Raw genomic sequence first — 19,170 nt, 5'->3', positions numbered from 1 at the left:
TATTACGGCTCCAAACGCTCACACGTTAAAGCTGCTTCTTTGACTGAAATGCCTCGACTTCTTCTGGATAAAGACACGGCTGCATCATCCCAGAGCGAACACCAGAGGGCGGCAGGTTTGAATCATTTCTACATCACAGAACTCCCAGGTTTGTTACTGTAGAGCTCGTCGATACGCCAACATTATCCAGGGAGATGATCTGCTGAGATAATGACCTCGGTTTTGTCCGGGTTAAGGAGGAGGTGGTTCAGTTATCCAGGTCTTCATGGCTTTAACGCAGGAGCAAAGCGTTTCTAATGTATCCGTCTGACCTGGTTTCATTGATTTTCATTTATATTGTGATTTGGAATTGTTACCTAATGTATGTTATGTGACCTCCCTCTCTCCTGGTGCAGCTGAATTGTTTGCCTTTTTCAGCGAACAACGTTGTTTTTCTGGATACTTTTGTACGTCTTTACCGTGTTTTTGTGGAGGTTTGGTGGATTTGTTTACTTTGAGAGTCCAAAATGGTCCTGAAGAAAGCAGCTTTTTTGAAAGTAAACAAATCAGCTAAACCCATTTGAGATCTACAAACATCTTCTTCTGAGACACTGAACAGTGAAGAGGCACCAAGAGCCCCCACACCTGCAGCACGGAGGAGGCGTCACAAGAGGAGCTACAGGAAACAACAAAAGGGACCAACGAGGAGATGGTGATAGACTGTGGAGGGAGCTGTGCTGACCAGTGCAGGACACCACGCTCTGAGGAGGCGGTGCACCGTTTCAGATGATCAGAGGAGACAGAGGCAGCTACAGTTTCTCCATCCTCCAAGGTCATGCGGGTGGAGTGGCTGAAGGACAACGAGATCATGGACCCGGCCGAGGACAGGAACTTCTACATCACCGTGGACACAACCTGATCATCAAGCAGGCGCGTCTGTCCCACACGGCCAACTACACCTGAGTGGCCAAGAACATCAGGGCCAAGCACAAGAGCTCCACCGCCGTGGTCATCGTCTACGGATTTCCCATCAACCAGTGCTCCTCCTGTGACCAAAACAGTGAAGATGGCGGCCGCGACACAACCATCTTTCACCAAAGAAAATAAAAGAGTGGAAAAAGAGTGGAAAAAGAGTGGAAAAAGAGTGGAAAAAGAGTGGAAAAAGAGTGGAAAAAGAGTGGAAAAAGAGTGGTGCCACTGAATGGGTGCTGCTGCCGGATGCTCCTCATCGAATGCAATTTCTCCATCTGTGAGATCAATAAAGTACCATCTTATCTTATCTTAAAGGTCGCATGACGTCCCGCTCTCACCGTAAAGCACCTGAAAGGACAGGCAGAGACGAGTTCTCATTTTGGTGTCAGCAGGTGATGCACTCTGCAGCCACGGCCGCCCTGCTCCATGTGAAGTGTGTTCAGAAAAACGGCTTCTTGCTTGACTTGACTCGAGTCGCAATTTTCGGGACTTGAGACTGACTCGACCAAAGCTCCACAAAGACTTGACTTGGGACTTGCTGTTTGTGACTCGAGACTTAACTTGGACTTGAGGCCAGTGACTCTCAGTGACTCGCTGTGACTTTATAGTTATTATTTATTTGAGTGAAACTGTTGAAAGATCAGGATTCATTTTGTAAAAGCGGCGCATCTTTGTTTACATTATGGTGATTATCCACATGTGTGTTCGGTTTCCAGACACAGGCGTCTGATCAATACAGCGTGAAAAGGCCGGAGGAAATATTTCTTTGGATTAAAAGTTTTGTAAAGACGGTGAAGAGGAGATTTACGGACAGGAAAAGGTTTGAAACAATGGGCTGGACCTACAGCGCAGACGGAGCCTCCAGAACCACCATGTCAGAGCTGATTCATCTACAGGAATCTCGAGGATTTTCGATGTTTCAATTCGTTAACACAAAGTTTACAGCATTTAGAGGTTATTTTACGCATCCGCATTTTGAGCAGGGGCGAATCCGAGTATACAGGGTCTGGGGCAGTACAGGGGGACCTGTGGAAATATGTGTCTTCTTGTTTGCAGTTTTCTAAATATATGTTCTTAGCTTAAAGTGAAACAACAGGTGTTTCTTTGCTATCTCCTGTGACCTCCTGTTGACCTTCTCCTGCTGATCTGAGTGACCATGAAATAAAGTTAGACTACAGTCCACTTGTTGTAGTATGTTAGTATGTTCTGTTTTAGACCAAATAAGGCAGCTTCTGTGGTATATAAGCTGCTTTATACCATGGTCTGGGTGAATACTCGATTCTGATTGGCTGGTGGGGGCTAACAAGCGTGCATTATTTTCGTATAACCGCACACGTAGTCCGGTAGTTAAATCACTGGGATATCACTCCGCTGTGGGCATCGCCATAGCAACGCATGACACAGCTGAATCAGATAAACACGTAATTAGTGACTGACAGGAACGTATGAGATGGATTTTGTTTAATTTCAACGTTTTTGGCCAAAACAAAATGTTTGATAAATGTGAAGTAGAGGAGAGTGAGCAGCTAGGTTAGCTACTGTTAATAAAATATGAGCTTTCCATTTCTATTGAAAACGGTTAAGGCACTATTCATGATTTTCAGGCGTACATAAAATAATCCAGCATTTAAACATATTTGGCTGGATTAGTAAAGTCAAACATAAAAGTTTCAGTTCGTGGGGCTCTGGTGTAGGCGGACTCCACCGCAGCTGTTTCCATAAACAGTTGAGCTCGTTGAGCTAGCTAGCTAGCTTCAGGTTAAACAGCGTAAAAGTGAAATAACTCCTGCCCACGAGTGCCGCACATCGGTGTTTACTTCCACGGAAAAGTGCCCGGTTAGTCCTGTTGCGTTGTGATTCTGGCGATGCAGCGTGTGCTTATGTTGTTTGGTTGCGCCTGACTGAGATCCTCGTAAAAGCTGCGGAGAATGACTCGCTCTGAGACGAGCCTTCAGTGACCGGCTAATAACCAACATAAAATAGTCCCGGTGGTCTGGCATATTTAGTGAGTTTAGTAAATGAAACTTATACTTATTATAAATGTTACGTTTGTGGGACCATGGTATAAGCGGATTAAACAACTCGGAGCCGTGCATTCGACGGTTATAATGCACTTCGCGGAGTAACACCACTCCGCTGCGCGTCGTGGTGTTCTTGACTCCGCGTCGTGCATTATAACCGTCGAATGCACGGCTCCTCGTTGTTTAATCCTTACTTGTTAAACCTGCAGACTCTCTGCGACTGTCATGCTGTCATCTTGTGCTAATAAAGGTTTAAGAACTACTTTGCTTTTAGCATTTTTCTTAGCATTTTTCTCAGCCACAACATCCACAAACTACTGACAGAAAAACTGCCAGAAACTAATAAAAATATTATTTTATATTTGTTTTCATACTACAAGGAAAAGAAGCTCATGTTTAAAAGACTGTTTCATATTTTTTAAGTCGCTGTCCCAGTGATTTTGTACATAGACTGTTTATTTATGATACATATATTTTGAATGTTGTGGCGTTTAAATATTAATTAGACTTTAAATCCAAATCCATGAGATTTTTAGAAGTTTGATTTTAGCCTAAATGTTCAAAATTACTGTATCTTGAGAAAACACTTGTTATTTTCAAGATTAAACACATGAAAAGTCGACACGCTGGCGTTTGTGACTTGAGGGGACTTGCCGACTAAAGCAAGACTTGACTTGAGCCCATGTCCGATTGACTTGGACTGACTTGAGACTTGCATTTAGAGCCGAAATGTGTGTTCTGGAAGCTCCTGTTACGTTACAATATCCCGGGCGCTTCTTTTTCATATATATATTTAAACTACGTGAAAGTGACCCTTACACGTACAAAGTAAATAAAACTGGCCCGAGCACTGGACCCTGTGGCTCCCCATAGCACACTCTGGAACCCGGGGAAGGCTGTTGGTTTGCGCAAAGGAATTGTTGCCCTTCAGATGAGATTTAAACCAGGAGAACATTGTGGTCGATTGTGTCAAAGGCTGAGGTCGAACAGAACCAGGCCTGAAGCTCGTCCGGGTCGGCTGCTGATAAGAACAGGTAACTCTGACCCCTGATCTCTGTGCCCCGACTGTCCTGTAGGTGGCGGTGAAGCTGCTTTGCCACTACTTTTTCAAGGACTGTTGAAATGAAAGGCAGATTAGATATGGGCCTACAGTTGGCTAAAACATCAGGATAGTTTGTTTGACAGCAGCATATTTAAAGGACTTTCTAAAGACGAGTTAATCATTTTCAACATGGCATCTGAGATTTCAGAAGTGACTGGATCGAGAAGACAAGTTGACGAGGTGTAACCTATTGTAACCCACCTAAAATTAGCGCAGTATTAAGTGGTTATTTGCCTTTAATTTGAGCGTACACGTGTATTACCGAATGTGCCCAGTAGAGGGGGCTGCAAGTTTTGCTGTAAGCCAGTGGTTCTCAACCTGGGGGTCGCGAGACAAATTTTGGGGGTCGCCAGATCATGTATATAAAATATACATACTTCTTTTACTTTCTTTTAGCGTATATTATAATATTTTATTGTCGCATGTGCGTGCTATTTTACCAGAGTGCCATTATATGTTCATAATTTGATTAATTTTATTTTAACCATTTGTTTTTTTCTTTGTTTTTTTTAACCCCTTAACTCCCGCCTGAACCAAGCACATTTTCTCCAGTTTGGCTTTACCCCAGTCCAAAAGCTTCTGGAAAAAAGCTGTGAAAACATTGACAAAAAAGTGACAAAAAATGGACGAAAAAATTACAAAAATGTGACAAAAAAAGGACAAAAATTTGATAAAAAATGGACGAAAAAATAACAGAAATGTGACAAAAATATGACAAAATGTGACAAAAAAATACCAAAAATGTGATAAAAATTTGACAAAAAAATGACAAAAAAGTTACAAAAATGAGTTGAATACCCAATAAAAAAATGATGGAAAAAAAATCTGCTGACGTGAGGAAAAAGATCCTCTCGGCTCAGGCGGGAGTTAAGAGGTTAAGAATTATGTCGGCAAATGTTCCGATTTCTCACGGTGTGACCCGGGCGGGGGGTCACGAACCCCTTTAACTGTTATAATGGGGGTCGCGGCTTCAAAAGGTTGAGAACCACTGCTGTAAGCAACACCTCCATCTTGTGGAAAAGCCAAGACAGCACACGTAAGGCGCTCGGTGAAAAAACGTGATAAAATCAGGACTTAATGGTGTCGTAACCAAGTGTGACCGGTGGACGTCTGCGTTGTGTTGTCTCCGTTTACTCTGGTGAAAATATATACAAAAATACAATCAGCCAGTGCCGCTAACGAGATCCAGCCCAAACTCTTCCCAATATCAGATTTGCAAAGGCAAGAGGCAGGGGTCAAACCTCGAATATATACGAGGGGCATCTCAAAAGTCAACGAAGAAGAAACAAAAACATAGAAGAAGTGGCTGGAGGACCAAGTCTGCACAGTGTATCAAATGCCAGGTATGGACAAAATTCAAGTGAACAAAAGGACAATTTTGTGTAATTATACCGTTATTACTTATGAACGGGTTACACATGTATTTAGGGTTTATAGAGGAAAGCTAATTACCAGATGTGCTGGAGAGGATTTGTCCTGTTTTGTTTTTATCTTCTCTCCGCTGAGTGACACGTTCTGCTAGCTATGTGCATTGTGAATTTATTTTTTGAGTGTCAAGATAGAACTGTTGAATTTATGTATTTTCAAGACGATAGTGAACAAACAACATAAAAACCAACTGGAGAGTATGTACATGTACGAATCAGAAACTATTTAGAGATTTAATGAAAAAGTGTTGTTACACTGTCATGTTTTAATGCCACATGTAAACACTGCGCACTGTGTGAAAACCTGAGTTTACTATACTGTTCACTTTGAATGTGAATGATGTAAAACCAGAAATGAATGTTTTGTCATGTACTGAATAGTGATGAATATTTCCCTGCCACGCAGGTTTTCGATTGACCCGATTCGAGTCGGACCATTCGATGTGAGCCTGGACTGGAGTTGCTGGATCCTCAGTCGAGGACGTTCTGGACGTTCTAACATCCTTGGTGGACCTGGGTCCCATCGTTCACCGTTAAGCTGAGATATTGTGCACAAAAGGTCACACTACCCGGGTAGTGGTAGATCAGAGCTCTGAGCATTCTTTTTGTTTTTATGGACATTTGAGCCCTCTTGGGTATTTTTGAGTTTTTTGAATTGGATCAAAGATCGAAGGACTGTGGGGGCTGGTTAGGCGTAAACAAAAGAAACTTCTGGAACTTGTGGAAATGGAAAATAAATGTCGGCTTTGTTCATCTTTATTAAAAACAGTGTTCTATTTTTATTTCACCTTCATTCCTCCTTTAGAACCTAGATTCCTGGGTACTTGTATTGAGCTTAGTGGTTCACTTTATACAGGCTACATAATGGTAGCAGTAATTAGGTCATATTTCTATTAAGGCTTATGAAGCATTTACAAAGTTAATCACAAGAGTTACACAGACGTAATAGAAATGTATTTCTGATAAATGTGGGATGACGGTGTCTACAAACGTATTGATAAAAGTGTCTCCTTAAATGGTGAGGTTTATTTACCGCTTTATTTCACACTGTTTCTGAAGCTGCACCGAAAAACAATGTGTCAAGATCAGTGAAAGACGAGGAACCGTGTTTTTGTGATACTTTTCTCGACTTTATAACTGTCGGCTGTAAAGTCTGGAAATAAAGACTCTGAAAATGGGGAAAACCTTTTATTACATCAGTGCAGAAAGAACAGTTCACATTTCAGACACGAATTATAATCGATGAACCCAAAACTAAAGCTTTCTTTCTAAATATGCACATTTTAAAATCATAAAACGTAACAGAGCCAAAAATGAATAAATCAAACTTTTGAAAAAAAGAAAAAACGTGGAAAGAATCAGGTCCAAGGTTCTGAGAGCAGGTCAGAACTAAAGGATCATCTGATTAGAACCTTTACTCAGTGACAGGTTCTGGAGTCTGGTCGGTTTTTCGCTGCCATTGATTCACCAGGACCCCGTTTTGGTATATGTAAGTGGCAAAACCAGTGAACTCTTTGTTGTTTATTGCCGTGACAAAAATGGCGTTATCTGCACTGACACTGTTATAATGCACTGCTTCTGCCCTCAGACGTTTCAACACATCATCGTTGTAGAACCAGAGAGCTGCTGCTGACACTCGTTCCAGTGACTCATAAGGCTTCCCTGTCTTCAGAGCTTTCAGGTACTGACTCATCTCCTCCAGCTGAGCGTCTGTGGTCTCCAGAGAAGTGAAGACAAAGCCCCAGCGCTTTTTATCTCCTGGAGCCAACACAAACTTATCCACCTCAGACTGAGTGGACTTCACTGGGAGTGTATTCATTATGTCTAAGATGGACTGGACCACATTGACCTCCCTCTCCTTGTCCTGCAGCCACTGGGTGAGTTTGTCCTGACTGAACGGGGACTTGTGTCTGTCCTCAAAGAGTCCTCTGAGGACGCTCTCTGGGACTGTCCCCTCTCGAATGGCAGGACATAGCTCTGCCATCTGCCTCTGCAGCTCTGCACTGTAATACTGACACAGTTTGTGGAACTTGTGCAGCGGCTGCTGAAGCTGAGGGAACTTCCCCACTGCACTGACAGACAGACAGTCATTACACCTCATGGTGATGCTGTCCAGCTCCTCCAGAGTGTCCTCAGCCTCGAGCACTAAGCCCACACTGATGCCTTTAGTCACCAGAGCAGGCTTTAGGGTAAAGACCTCCACTGGAAGCAGCCAGACCTTCAGAGGAACAGTGTTCACTGGTGCTTTACCTTCTGCTCCCATCAGCAGCTTCGGCAGATCCACATAGGTCTGCACAGCTGCCTCAAATGAGGCAGGATTTTGCTCAAGAAGAAAATCTCCAAAAAACTTAACAGAGAAAGTTTTAATAAGTTTTTTTTCTTCTTCTGTGAGCTCTACCTTCGCCTGTCCAGCTATCTCTACTGAAGGAATCTTTTTGATGGTTACCTCCATTTTTCCTTTGACCGTCTGAACGTCACTGGCCTCGACCTTCTGACTGTCGAACACAAAGAAAGCGTTGGCTCCGTACTCTATCCCTGTGACCACATGTGTGGCCAGGCCCTTCTCAATGATCTCACTGCTCTTTATCTTCTCACACACTTCTGCCGTGAGCGACAGCTGCTCAAAGTGAGTGCTGGCCTGGTACTGCAGGGTCACTCTGCACTGGTTCTTAGACTCCTTTTTGTTGTTCAGGTAGTTGGCCGACCCTCCCACTTCGATCAGGCCACTCATGAAGCTGAGCTTCAGAGACGCGTCCACGTTCAGGTTAAAGGAGCTGTCTTTAGTGGCGTCTGACGCACTGACGTCAAAGTGACTGCTCCTCTGGGGCTGGAGCACAGTCAGGCTCTGTAAGGTCTGAGAGTCCAACACCGACAGTCCTACAACACAAACACTCAGTTAAACATTCTTCACACGGAGGATTAGTGACGGGAAACTGACCTGGGACCAGCTCGTCCTTTGGTGCATTATACAACATGCCCAGACTGAAGGGTCGGCCGAGGCCTCCAACGATCATCTGGATGTTCTGGATCTTCTGAGACGTTTCCTTCCACTGTAAGAAAACAGCAGATCAGAAACGAGACGAACGTGACAAACGACTTTATTAGAGTGAAGGAGGCGCTGCAGGTGGACAGGGAACAGTTCTCAGGTCATTATGTTCTGATAGAGGACCTCTGAAAAACAAATCACCGCTGCTAATGGAGCTCGTGCTTTAACTCAGGTCTTTCATGTCAGTGTTGGAGACACTGTCTCTGTCCTCGTCCTGAAGAGAAGCCGGGGAATCGCTCGTGAAGCTAACGAGAGTCCGACTTTCAACTCACCCAGATTCACCAGCACCGCCCTCCACCGTCAGCTCAGGAGCCGGGCTAGCAAGAAGGAGCCAGGCTAGCAATAAGGAGCCAGGCTAGCAAGAAGGAGCCAGGCTAGCAATAAGGAGCTAGGCTAGCAATAAGGAGCCAGGCTAGCAATAAGGAGCCAGGCTAGCAATAAGGAGCCAGGCTAGCAATAAGGAGCCAGGCTAGCAATAAGGAGCTAGGCTAGCAATAAGGAGCTAGGCTAGCAAGAATGAGCTAGGCTAGCAATAAGGAGCCAGGCTAGCAATAAGGAGCTAGGCTAGCAATAAGGAGCTAGGCTAGCAATAAGGAGCTAGGCTAGCAAGAATGAGCTAGGCTAGCAATAAGGAGCCAGGCTAGCAAGAAGGAGCCAGGCTAGCAATAAGGAGCCAGGCTAGCAATAAGGGGCCAGGCTAGCAATAAGGAGCCAGGCTAGCAATAAGGAGCCAGGCTAGCAATAAGGAGCCAGGCTAGCAAGAAGGAGCCAGGCTAGCAAGAAGGAGCCAGGCTAGCAAGAAGGAGCCAGGCTAGCAAGAAGGAGCCAGGCTAGCAAGAAGGAGCCAGGCTAGCAAGAAGGAGCCAGGCTAGCAAGAAGGAGCTAGGCTAGCAATAAGGAGCCAGGCTAGCAATAAGGAGCCAGGCTAGCAATAAGGAGCTAGGCTAGCAATAAGGAGCCAGGCTAGCAATAAGGAGCCAGGCTAGCAAGAAGGAGCTAGGCTAGCAAGAAGGAGCCAGGCTAGCAAGAAGGAGCTAGGCTAGCAAGAAGGAGCTAGGCTAGCAAGAAGGAGCTAGGCTAGCAAGAAGGAGCTAGGCTGGCAAGAATGAGCTAGGCTAGCAAGAATGAGCTAGGCTAGCAATAAGGAGCCAGGCTAGCAATAAGGAGCCAGGCTAGCAATAAGGAGCTAGGCTAGCAATAAGGAGCCAGGCTGGCAAGAAGGAGCTAGGCTGGCAAGAATGAGCTAGGCTAGCAAGAATGAGCCAGGCTAGCAATAATGAGCCAGGCTAGCAATAAGGAGCCAGGCTAGCAATAAGGAGCCAGGCTAGCAATAAGGAGCCAGGCTAGCAATAAGGAACCAGGCTAGCAATAAGGAGCCAGGCTAGCAATAAGGAGCCAGGCTAGCAATAAGGAGCCAGGCTAGCAAGAAGGAGCCAGGCTAGCAAGAAGGAGCCAGGCTAGCAAGAAGGAGCCAGGCTAGCAAGAAGGAGCCAGGCTAGCAAGAAGGAGCCAGACTAGCAAGAAGGAGCCAGGCTAGCAAGAAGGAGCCAGGCTAGCAAGAAGGAGCTAGGCTAGCAAGAAGGAGCCAGGCTAGCAAGAAGGAGCCAGGCTAGCAAGAAGGAGCCAGGCTAGCAAGAAGGAGCCAGGCTAGCAAGAAGGAGCCAGGCTAGCAAGAAGGAGCTAGGCTAGCAAGAAGGAGCAAGGCTAGCAAGAATGAGCTAGGCTAGCAGTAAGGAGCCAGGCTAGCAGTAAGGAGCCAGGCTAGCAGCTAGCAGTAAGGAGCCAGGCTAGCAATAAGGAGCCAGGCTAGCAAGAAGGAGCTAGGCTAGCAGTAAGGAGCCAGGCTAGCAATAAGGAGCCAGGCTAGCAATAAGGAGCCAGGCTAGCAATAAGGAGCCAGGCTAGCAATAAGGAGCCAGGCTAGCAAGAAGGAGCCAGGCTAGCAATAAGGAGCTAGGCTAGCAATAAGGAGCTAGGCTAGCAATAAGGAGCTAGGCTAGCAATAAGGAGCTAGGCTAGCAAGAATGAGCTAGGCTAGCAAGAATGAGCTAGGCTAGCAATAAGGAGCTAGGCTAGCAATAAGGAGCCAGGCTAGCAGTAAGGAGCCAGGCTAGCAATAAGGAGCTAGGCTAGCAGTAAGGAGCTAGGCTAGCAGTAAGGAGCCAGGCGAGCAGTAAGGAGCCAGGCTAGCAGTAAGGAGCAAGGCTAGCAGTAAGGAGCCAGGCTAGCAATAAGGAGCTAGGCTAGCAGTAAGGAGCTAGGCTAGCAGTAAGGAGCCAGGCTAGCACTAAGGAGCAAGGCTAGCAGTAAGGAGCCAGGCTAGCAGTAAGGAGCTAGGCTAGCAGTAAGGAGCCAGGCTAGCAATAAGGAGCTAGGCTAGCAGTAAAGAGCCAGGCTAGCACTAAGGAGCTAGGCTAGCAGTAAAGAGCCAGGCTAGCAGTAAAGAGCCAGGCTAGCAGTAAAGAGCCAGGCTAGCACTAAGGAGCCAGGCTAGCAGTAAAGAGCCAGACTAGCACTAAGGAGCTAGGCGACGTGAAGCAGAGGGTCCGGTTCTCCCTGAGGTTCTGACTTAAAGGGATCATTTTTCTTTTGCTTCAGAGACATAAATATGAGAAAAAATAATATATTGCATTTTTTTTGTTTTCACATAAAAATTCCCAAAATTTCACATCTTTTCAGCAACAAAATGATTTATTTTTGTGACATATTAGTTACAAAGACTTTAGATTTTAGATCTTTTAGTTTTAAATGAAGCTTTTTGTGGAAAAATCTGTACAAATTGAAATGTTGCCTTGTTTTACTTAGATATTAAAAAACTTTAAAATATAGTTCAGTCTAAGTCTGTGAAGTTTAAAGTCTGTGAAGTTTAAAGTCTGTGAAGTTTAAAGTCTGTAGGAGCGAAGCTGAAGTGGAAATATTGTCACCCCAGTGTGAGAGAAATGCATTTTTAGAGGAGCCTTGAAATTAAATCAGTGCAATATTATATTTATATTTCACCCCTTAACTCCCACCTGAACCGAGCACATTTTCCCCAGTTTGGCTTTACCCCAATCCAAAAGCTTCTGGAAAAAAGCTGTGAAAAAGCAACAAACTGAGACGAAAACATTGATGGAAATGTGACAAAAATGTGACAAAAAAGTGACAAAAAATTAACAAAAAATGTGACGAAAAAGTTGCAAAAATGAGTTGAATACCCCCAAAAAATTATGGGGAAAAAATCTGACATTAGGAAAAAGCTCCTCTCGGTTCAGGCGGGAGTTAAGAGGTTAAACATGTTACTGTGATGGGATATTTTAAACTTAAAAAAGAGTTTTTCCTGCAGTGTCTCCCTAAAATAACCTGCTGATATTTAAGACTTAATTATGAATGAAAATGGGCTGGTCCATGACTGAAGGACTTTTGTTTCTTTGGGGGGGGGGGGCTGTGGCTGATGTTCTGGGGGGGGCTGTGGCTGATGTTCTGGGCGTGAGGCGTCTCACCAGGGGTTTATTTGCAGCCCCGCCCCAGGTGAAGCTTTTTAACATGTTTAAAAGAGAACGAAGGCGGAAAACAACAGTAAAAAGCTTCAAACAGTAAGACATAAAAATAAAGCTTTAATGAGAAAAGTCTCAGGTGCATTTAATAAGTCAGTGAAGTAACTCAGCACCAAGAACCCACTGTTCAGCTTTATCCCTGTTTCTGCCGTGCCCATCGTGTTTAAGTGCTGCTCACCATGATCGTCCTCTGTGGTCCTCTGTGGTCCTCTGTGGTCCTCTGTGGTGCTCTGTGGTCCTCTGTGGTGCTCTGTGGTGCGCTGTGGTGCTCTGTGGTGCTCTGTGGTGCTCTGGGCTGCGCTGTGGTGCTCTGGGCTGCTCTGGGCTGCTCTGTGGTGCTCTGTGGTGCGCTGTGGTGCTCTGTGGTGCTCTGTGGTCCTCTGGGCTGCGCTGTGGTGCTCTGGGCTGCTCTGGGCTGCTCTGTGGTGCTCTGGGGCGAAGCTGCTGTCTCTTATAAGACTGGAGAAGCTCCTCCTCCTCCTCCTCCTGGCAGATGGAGGTGGACACGCCTCGTGCTTCATGTTCTTCGTCTGTGGCTCAGGATCGATTCCTTAATGAAACTTTGGGACAAGTCACAGAATCAGAATTTGTTTTTATTGCTGTGGTTTTGAACAGGCCGATCGTGCAACAAGAAACATAAAACATAACACGTAACTTAGTTAAATAATAAAGTATAAAAACTTTAAACTATGAGACTGTGAGGACACGAGGAGAGGATGGACTCTTTAGCGTGAAGAACATATCTCAGTCTGTAAAATCAGTGGCCTGTTCCTGTAGGTTTCCTCAGCTTCCACAACAAGAACATCCTCTGCTGGGCCTTCTTGAGGGAGCTGATGGTCGGCTCTAATTGGAGGTCCTGGGTGATGGTGAAGGAGTCCACGATGGAGATGGGGTAGGGAGAGTCTGTGTCTTTCCTGAAGTCCACCATCACCTCCACTGTCTTCTGGGCGTTCAGCTCTCCTCATGACTCATCACCGTCCGAGATGAGCCCGATGAGGGAGGTGTCGTCCTGGGGAGTGGAGGTGCAGCAGTTTGTGTACAGGAGAAGAGCCAGGGGGAAAGCACACAGCCCTGGGGAGCTCCAGTGTTTGTCGTCCGAGACAGAAGAGACAAAGCCTAAGTTTATGAATTAAATAATGCTCCATTAGTCAGAAGAACAGAGGCATGTGTGGCTTAGCTGTGAGTCTTGCCTGGATACCTCCTCGTTTAAAAGGTGAAGCATAAAATGTAGGTCGACGACTTCAGCTTCAAACATTCAAACCAAAGGAAACTTTCCACCAGAGAGATTATTGTTGCAGAATTACATTTTCTACCAATGCTCTTATTGATGGAAAAAAAAATGGCATGTCTGTAGGACACGTTCTCACACAAAAGATCCTCTTCTAGATCTTTGGACAGCACTCTAGGCAAGTCCTTTATTCATGTATTTATGTATGTATTTATTTATATACACTGCTCACAAAAACTTAGGGCACACTCAAAAAACACATCCTAAATGTCAATCAATTCGATTTTTCGGATGAAAATCTTTATTCATAGTGTAGGGCAACAAAATAACATAAGAATGATAAATGGAAATCAAATTCTCAGCCCCTGGAGGTCTGGATCCAAAATTATAGTCAAAATCAAAGTGACAGATCAGGTCACTGGTTGATCCAAAGTCTGTAGAAATTCCTCCAAACGAGTCTGTATCATCCTCAGTCGTGTGTGTGGCCTCCACGTGCCTGAATGCACTCCCTACAACGCCTGGGCATGCTCCTGATGAGACCACGGATGTCCTCCTGAGGGATCTCCTCCCAGACCTGGATTAGAGCATCAGTCAGCTCCTGGACAGTCTGTGGTGCCACGTGGCGTTGATGGATGGACCGAGACATGATGTCACAGATGTGCTCGATTGGATTTAAGTCTGGGGAACGGGCCGGCCAGTCCAGAACATCAATACCTTCATCATGCAGGAACTGCTGACACACTCTTGCCACATGTGGCCTGGCATTATCAGGCATCAGAAGGAACCCAGGGCCCACAGCACCAGCATATGGTCTTACAATAGGTCTGAGGATCTCATCCCGGTCCCCAATGCCAGTCAGGGAACCTCTGGCTCGCACATGGAGGGCTGTGCGGCCCTCCAATGAAATGCCTCCCCAGACCATCACTGACCCACCACCAAACCGGTCATGCTGGATGATGTTGCAGCAGCAGAACGTTCTCCAGGGCGTCTGTCACATGTGCTCAGGGTGAACCTGCTCTCATCCGTGAAGAGCACAGGGCACCATTGGCCAATCTGCCAATCGCTGTGTTCTCGGGCAAATGCCAATCGGGCTGCACGGTGTTGGGCAGTAAGCACCGGCCCAACGCCCTCATACCCCCCTCATACCTCCCCCTCATACCACCCTCATACCCCCCTCATACCTCCCCCTCATACCACCCTCATACCCCCCTCATACCACCCTCATACCCCCCTCATACCCCCCCCCCTCACACCCCCCTCACACCCCCCTCATACCACCCTCATACCCCCCTCATACCCCCCTCATACCACCCTCATACCCCCCTCATACCCCCCTCACACCCCCCTCATACCACCCTCATACCCCCCTCATACCACCCTCATACCCCCCTCATACCCCCCTCACACCCCCCTCATACCACCCTCATACCCCCCTCATACCACCCTCATACCACCCTCATACCACCCTCATACCCCCCTCATACCACCCTCATACCCCCCTCATACCCCCCTCACACCCCCCTCATACCACCCTCATACCCCCCTCATACCACCCTCATACCCCCCTCATACCCCCCTCATACCACCCTCATACCCCCCTCATACCACCCTCATACCCCCCTCATACCACCCTCATACCCCCCTCATACCCCCCTCACACCCCCCTCATACCACCCTCATACCCCCCTCACACCCCCCTCATACCACCCTCATACCCCCCTCATACCCCCCTCACACCCCCCTCATACCACCCTCATACCCCCCTCATACCACCCTCATACCCCCCTCATACCACCCTCATACCCCCCTCACACCCCCCTCATACCACCCTCATACCCCCCTCATACCACCCTCATACCACCCTCATACCACCCTCATACCCCCCTCATACCCCCCTCACACCCCCCTCATACCACCCTCATACCCCCCTCATACCACCCTCATACCCCCCTCACACCCCCCTCATACCCCCCTCACACCCCCCTCATACCACCCTCATACCCCCCTCATACCCCCCTCATACCCCCCTCACACCCCCCTCACACCACCCTCATACCCCCCTCACACCCCCCTCACACCCCCCTCACACCACCCTCATACCACCCTCATACCCCCCTCATACCCCCCTCACACCCCCCTCACACCCCCCTCATACCCCCCTCATACCCCCCTCATACCACCCTCATACCCCCCTCATACCCCCCTCATACCCCCCTCATACCCCCTCACACCCCCCTCATACCCCCCTCACACCCCCCTCATACCCCCCTCACACCCCCCTCATACCACCCTCATACCCCCCTCATACCGCCCTCATGGAGTCGGTTTCTGACCGTTTGAGGACCAACATGCACATTTGTGGCCCTCTGGAGGTCATATAGGGCTCGGGCAGTGCTTCTCCTGTTTCTCCGTGCACAAATGAGCAGATAGCGGTCCTGCTGCTGGGTTGTTGACCTCGGTCGCCCCCCCCCCCCCAGGTCTCCTGGTGTACTGGCCTGTCTCCTGGTATCTCCTCCATGCTCTGGACACTGCGCTGGGAGACACAGCAAACCTTCTTGCCACAGCACGACTGGACGTGCCATTTTGGATGAGCATCACTCCCTGAGCAGCTTCTGTGGGTTGTAGATGCTCCTCATGATGCCTCTAGTGGTGAGAACACTGGACAAATGCAAAAGTGTTCCAAAAGGATGAAGACAGGGAAATGGTCTGTGGTTCCTCTTTTGGAGTGATCTTGCTAATTGCCTCTCATTTCCACCTGTGTCTGTTTAATTTCCACAACACCAAGTGAAACTGATTCACAATAAGTGTGGCTTCCTAACTGGACAGTCTGATATCCCAGAAATTTGACTGACTTGGAGTTACATTGTGTTTTTTGAGTGTGCCCTAAGTTTTTGTGAGCAGTGTATTTATTTATGTATTTATGTATTTATGTATTTATGTATATATGTATTTATGTATATATGTATTTATTTATGTATTTATGTATGTATGTATGTATGTATTTATTTATGTATTTATTTATTTATTTATTCATTTATGTATTTATTTTATTTATGTATTTATTTATTTATTTTATGTATTTATTTATTTAATTATTTATTTATTTATGTATGTTTACACAAAGTTTGGATTGGGGTAAAGCTGGAGAAAATGTGCTCGGTTCAGGTGGGAGTTAAGTTAAGAATCATGCTGTATTTCAACAGCTTTTTCACCCGTCATAAATGACCAAATGAACCAAAAGAATGAACTGCTTCAATCAGTTGAGACGTCATTTTCCAGTTCAGCTCAGACGTGTCTAACATCACACATCGTAAACAGCTGCTTCATGGATGTAACAAAACAGTTTCAGCTGGAAACATGCCGGACTTTGAAAAAGAGGCTTTTGATTGTTCTCTTCCCAGAACGCCTCGCTGAACTAAAACGGGTTCAGAAAATAACTCGTTCATCGAGCACAACTATTCAGTCACATGTGCCTATTATTTATAAAAGGTTTGAGTTGCGAACCTAAGGCCGATATCGGGGTTTAGGACAGAAACTCAGGAGAACGTTGTGAATGAGAGTCACAGAAAAAAACGTTTCCTGCTTTGACAGATTAAAGTTGTGCAAGTGCTGACATGTTCTAGCAACAAACTGGATTAACAAGTCACCAGGACTCAGGGCTGTAGAGAATCAACATGTTTGAGCCGTATTTATTTATTCATTTATTTATTTATGTATGTATTAATTTATGTATTAATTTATATATTTATTTATTAATTAATGTATGTATTTATGTATTTATGTATTTATGTATGTGTGTATTCATTTATGTATTTATGTATGTATGTATTTATGTATGTATTTATGTATGTGTGTATGCATGTATTTCTTTATGTATTTATGTATACATGTATTTATGTATGTATGTATGTATTTATTTATTTATGTATTTATGTATACATGTATTTATTTATGTATTTATGTATGTATATATTTATTTATGTATTTATGTATGTGTGTATGCATGTAATTATTTATGTATTTATGTATGTATATATTTATTTATGTATTTATGTATGTATTTATGTATGTATTTATTTATTTATGTATGTGTGTATGTATATATTTATGTATTTATTTATTTATGTATTTATGTATACATGTATTTATTTATGTATTTATGTATGTGTGTATGCATGTAATTATTTATGTATTTATGTATGTATTTATTTATTTATGTATTTATGTATGTATATATTTATGTATGTATTTATTTATGTATGTATTTATGTATGTATGTATTTATGTATGTATGTATTTATGTATGTATGTATTTATGTATGTATGTATTTATGTATTTATTTATTGATGTATTTATTTATTGATGTATTGATGTATTTATTGATGTATTGATGTATTTATGTAAGTATTTATTTATTGATATATTTATTTATTGATGTATTTATTTATGTATTTATGTATGTGTGTATGCATGTAATTATTTATGTATTTATGTATGTATATATTTATGTATGTATTTATTTATGTATGTATTTATTTATGTATGTATTTATGTATGTATGTATGTATTTATGTATTTATGTATGTATTTATTTATTGATGTATTTATTGATGTATTGATGTATTTATTGATGTATGTATGTATTTATGTAAGTATTTATTTATTGATATATTTATTTATTGATGTATTTATTTTATGTATGTATTTATTTGCTGCTGAAGCTGAGTCCAGGCCGTAGCACTATCGTTCCTGTCACCTGCATCCTGACCTGGGTTAGAACAGAGCTGCCTGTTTGTCAAGTGAAAAGCTCTTTGATTTACGGCTGCTGCGTTTGTTTCTCGTGACAGAACAAGTAGAGTCGCATTTACTGAAAGGGTTTGGAATTTCTTCCGTTAACGTTTGCTGCTTTGACAGATAAGCATCAAACCTTTATAGTTGTGCAAGTGCTGACATGTTTTAGCAACAAACTGGATCAGCAACAAGTCACCAGGACTCAGGCTGTAGAGCAGGGGTGTCAAACTCATTTTGGGTCGTGGGCCGCATATAATAGAGAAAATGTTTCCAATAAATGAATAATATAAGTATTTGTGTAATATTATGTATTTATTTATTTATTTATTATGTATGTATTTATGTATTTATTTATTTATGTATGTATGTATTTATGTATTTATGTATTTATGTATTTATTTATGTATTTATGTATTTATTTATTTATGTATTTATTTATGTATTTATTTATGTATTTATGTATGTATTTATGTATTTATTTATGTATTTATTTATTTATGTATTTATTTATGTATTTATGTATTTATGTATTTATGTATTTATTTATGTATTTATGTATTTATTTATATATTTATTTATGTATTTATGTATTTATTTATGTATTTATTTATTTATGTATTTATTTATGTATTTCTGTATGTATGTATGTATTTATTCATGAATTTATGTATTTATTTATTTATGTATTTATTCATGAATTTATGTATTTATTTATTTATTTATGTATTTATGTATGTATTTATTTATGTATTTATTTATTTATGTATTTATTTATGTATTTATGTATTTATTTATGTATGTATTTATTCATGAATTTATGTATTTATTTATGTATTTATTCATGAATTTATGTATTTATTTATGTATTTATGTATGTATTTATTTATTTATTTATTTATTTATTTATTTATTTATTTATTTATTTATGTATTTATGTATTTATGTATGTATGTATTTATTCATGAATTTATGTATTTATTTATTTATGTATTTATTTATTTATTTATTTATTTATTTATTTATTTATTTATTTATTTATGTATTTATGTATTTATTTATTTATTTATGTA

General features: G+C 43.1%; 1 protein-coding gene across 1 annotated transcript; it reads right to left on the bottom strand.

The window, feature by feature from the left end:
• Positions 1–6,915: 6,915 nt before the first annotated feature.
• Positions 6,916–13,008, bottom strand: LOC306978277 (neoverrucotoxin subunit alpha-like; the record flags this gene model as incomplete). The annotated part of the gene is made up of 3 exons (XM_079576800.1): positions 6,916–8,378; positions 8,440–8,551; positions 12,898–13,008. The coding sequence occupies 3 exons, from the start codon at positions 13,006–13,008 to the stop codon at positions 6,916–6,918; spliced, it is 1,686 nt and encodes a 561-aa protein (XP_079432926.1).
• Between the last annotated feature and the right edge of the window lie 6,162 nt (positions 13,009–19,170).

This window comes from Gobius niger (assembly GCF_951799975.1).
Source record: "Gobius niger genome assembly, chromosome: 19".
Classification (NCBI taxonomy): domain Eukaryota; kingdom Metazoa; phylum Chordata; class Actinopteri; order Gobiiformes; family Gobiidae; genus Gobius; species Gobius niger.
Note: the sequence above shows the minus strand (reverse complement) of the source record. Positions and strands in the feature narration are given on the sequence as shown.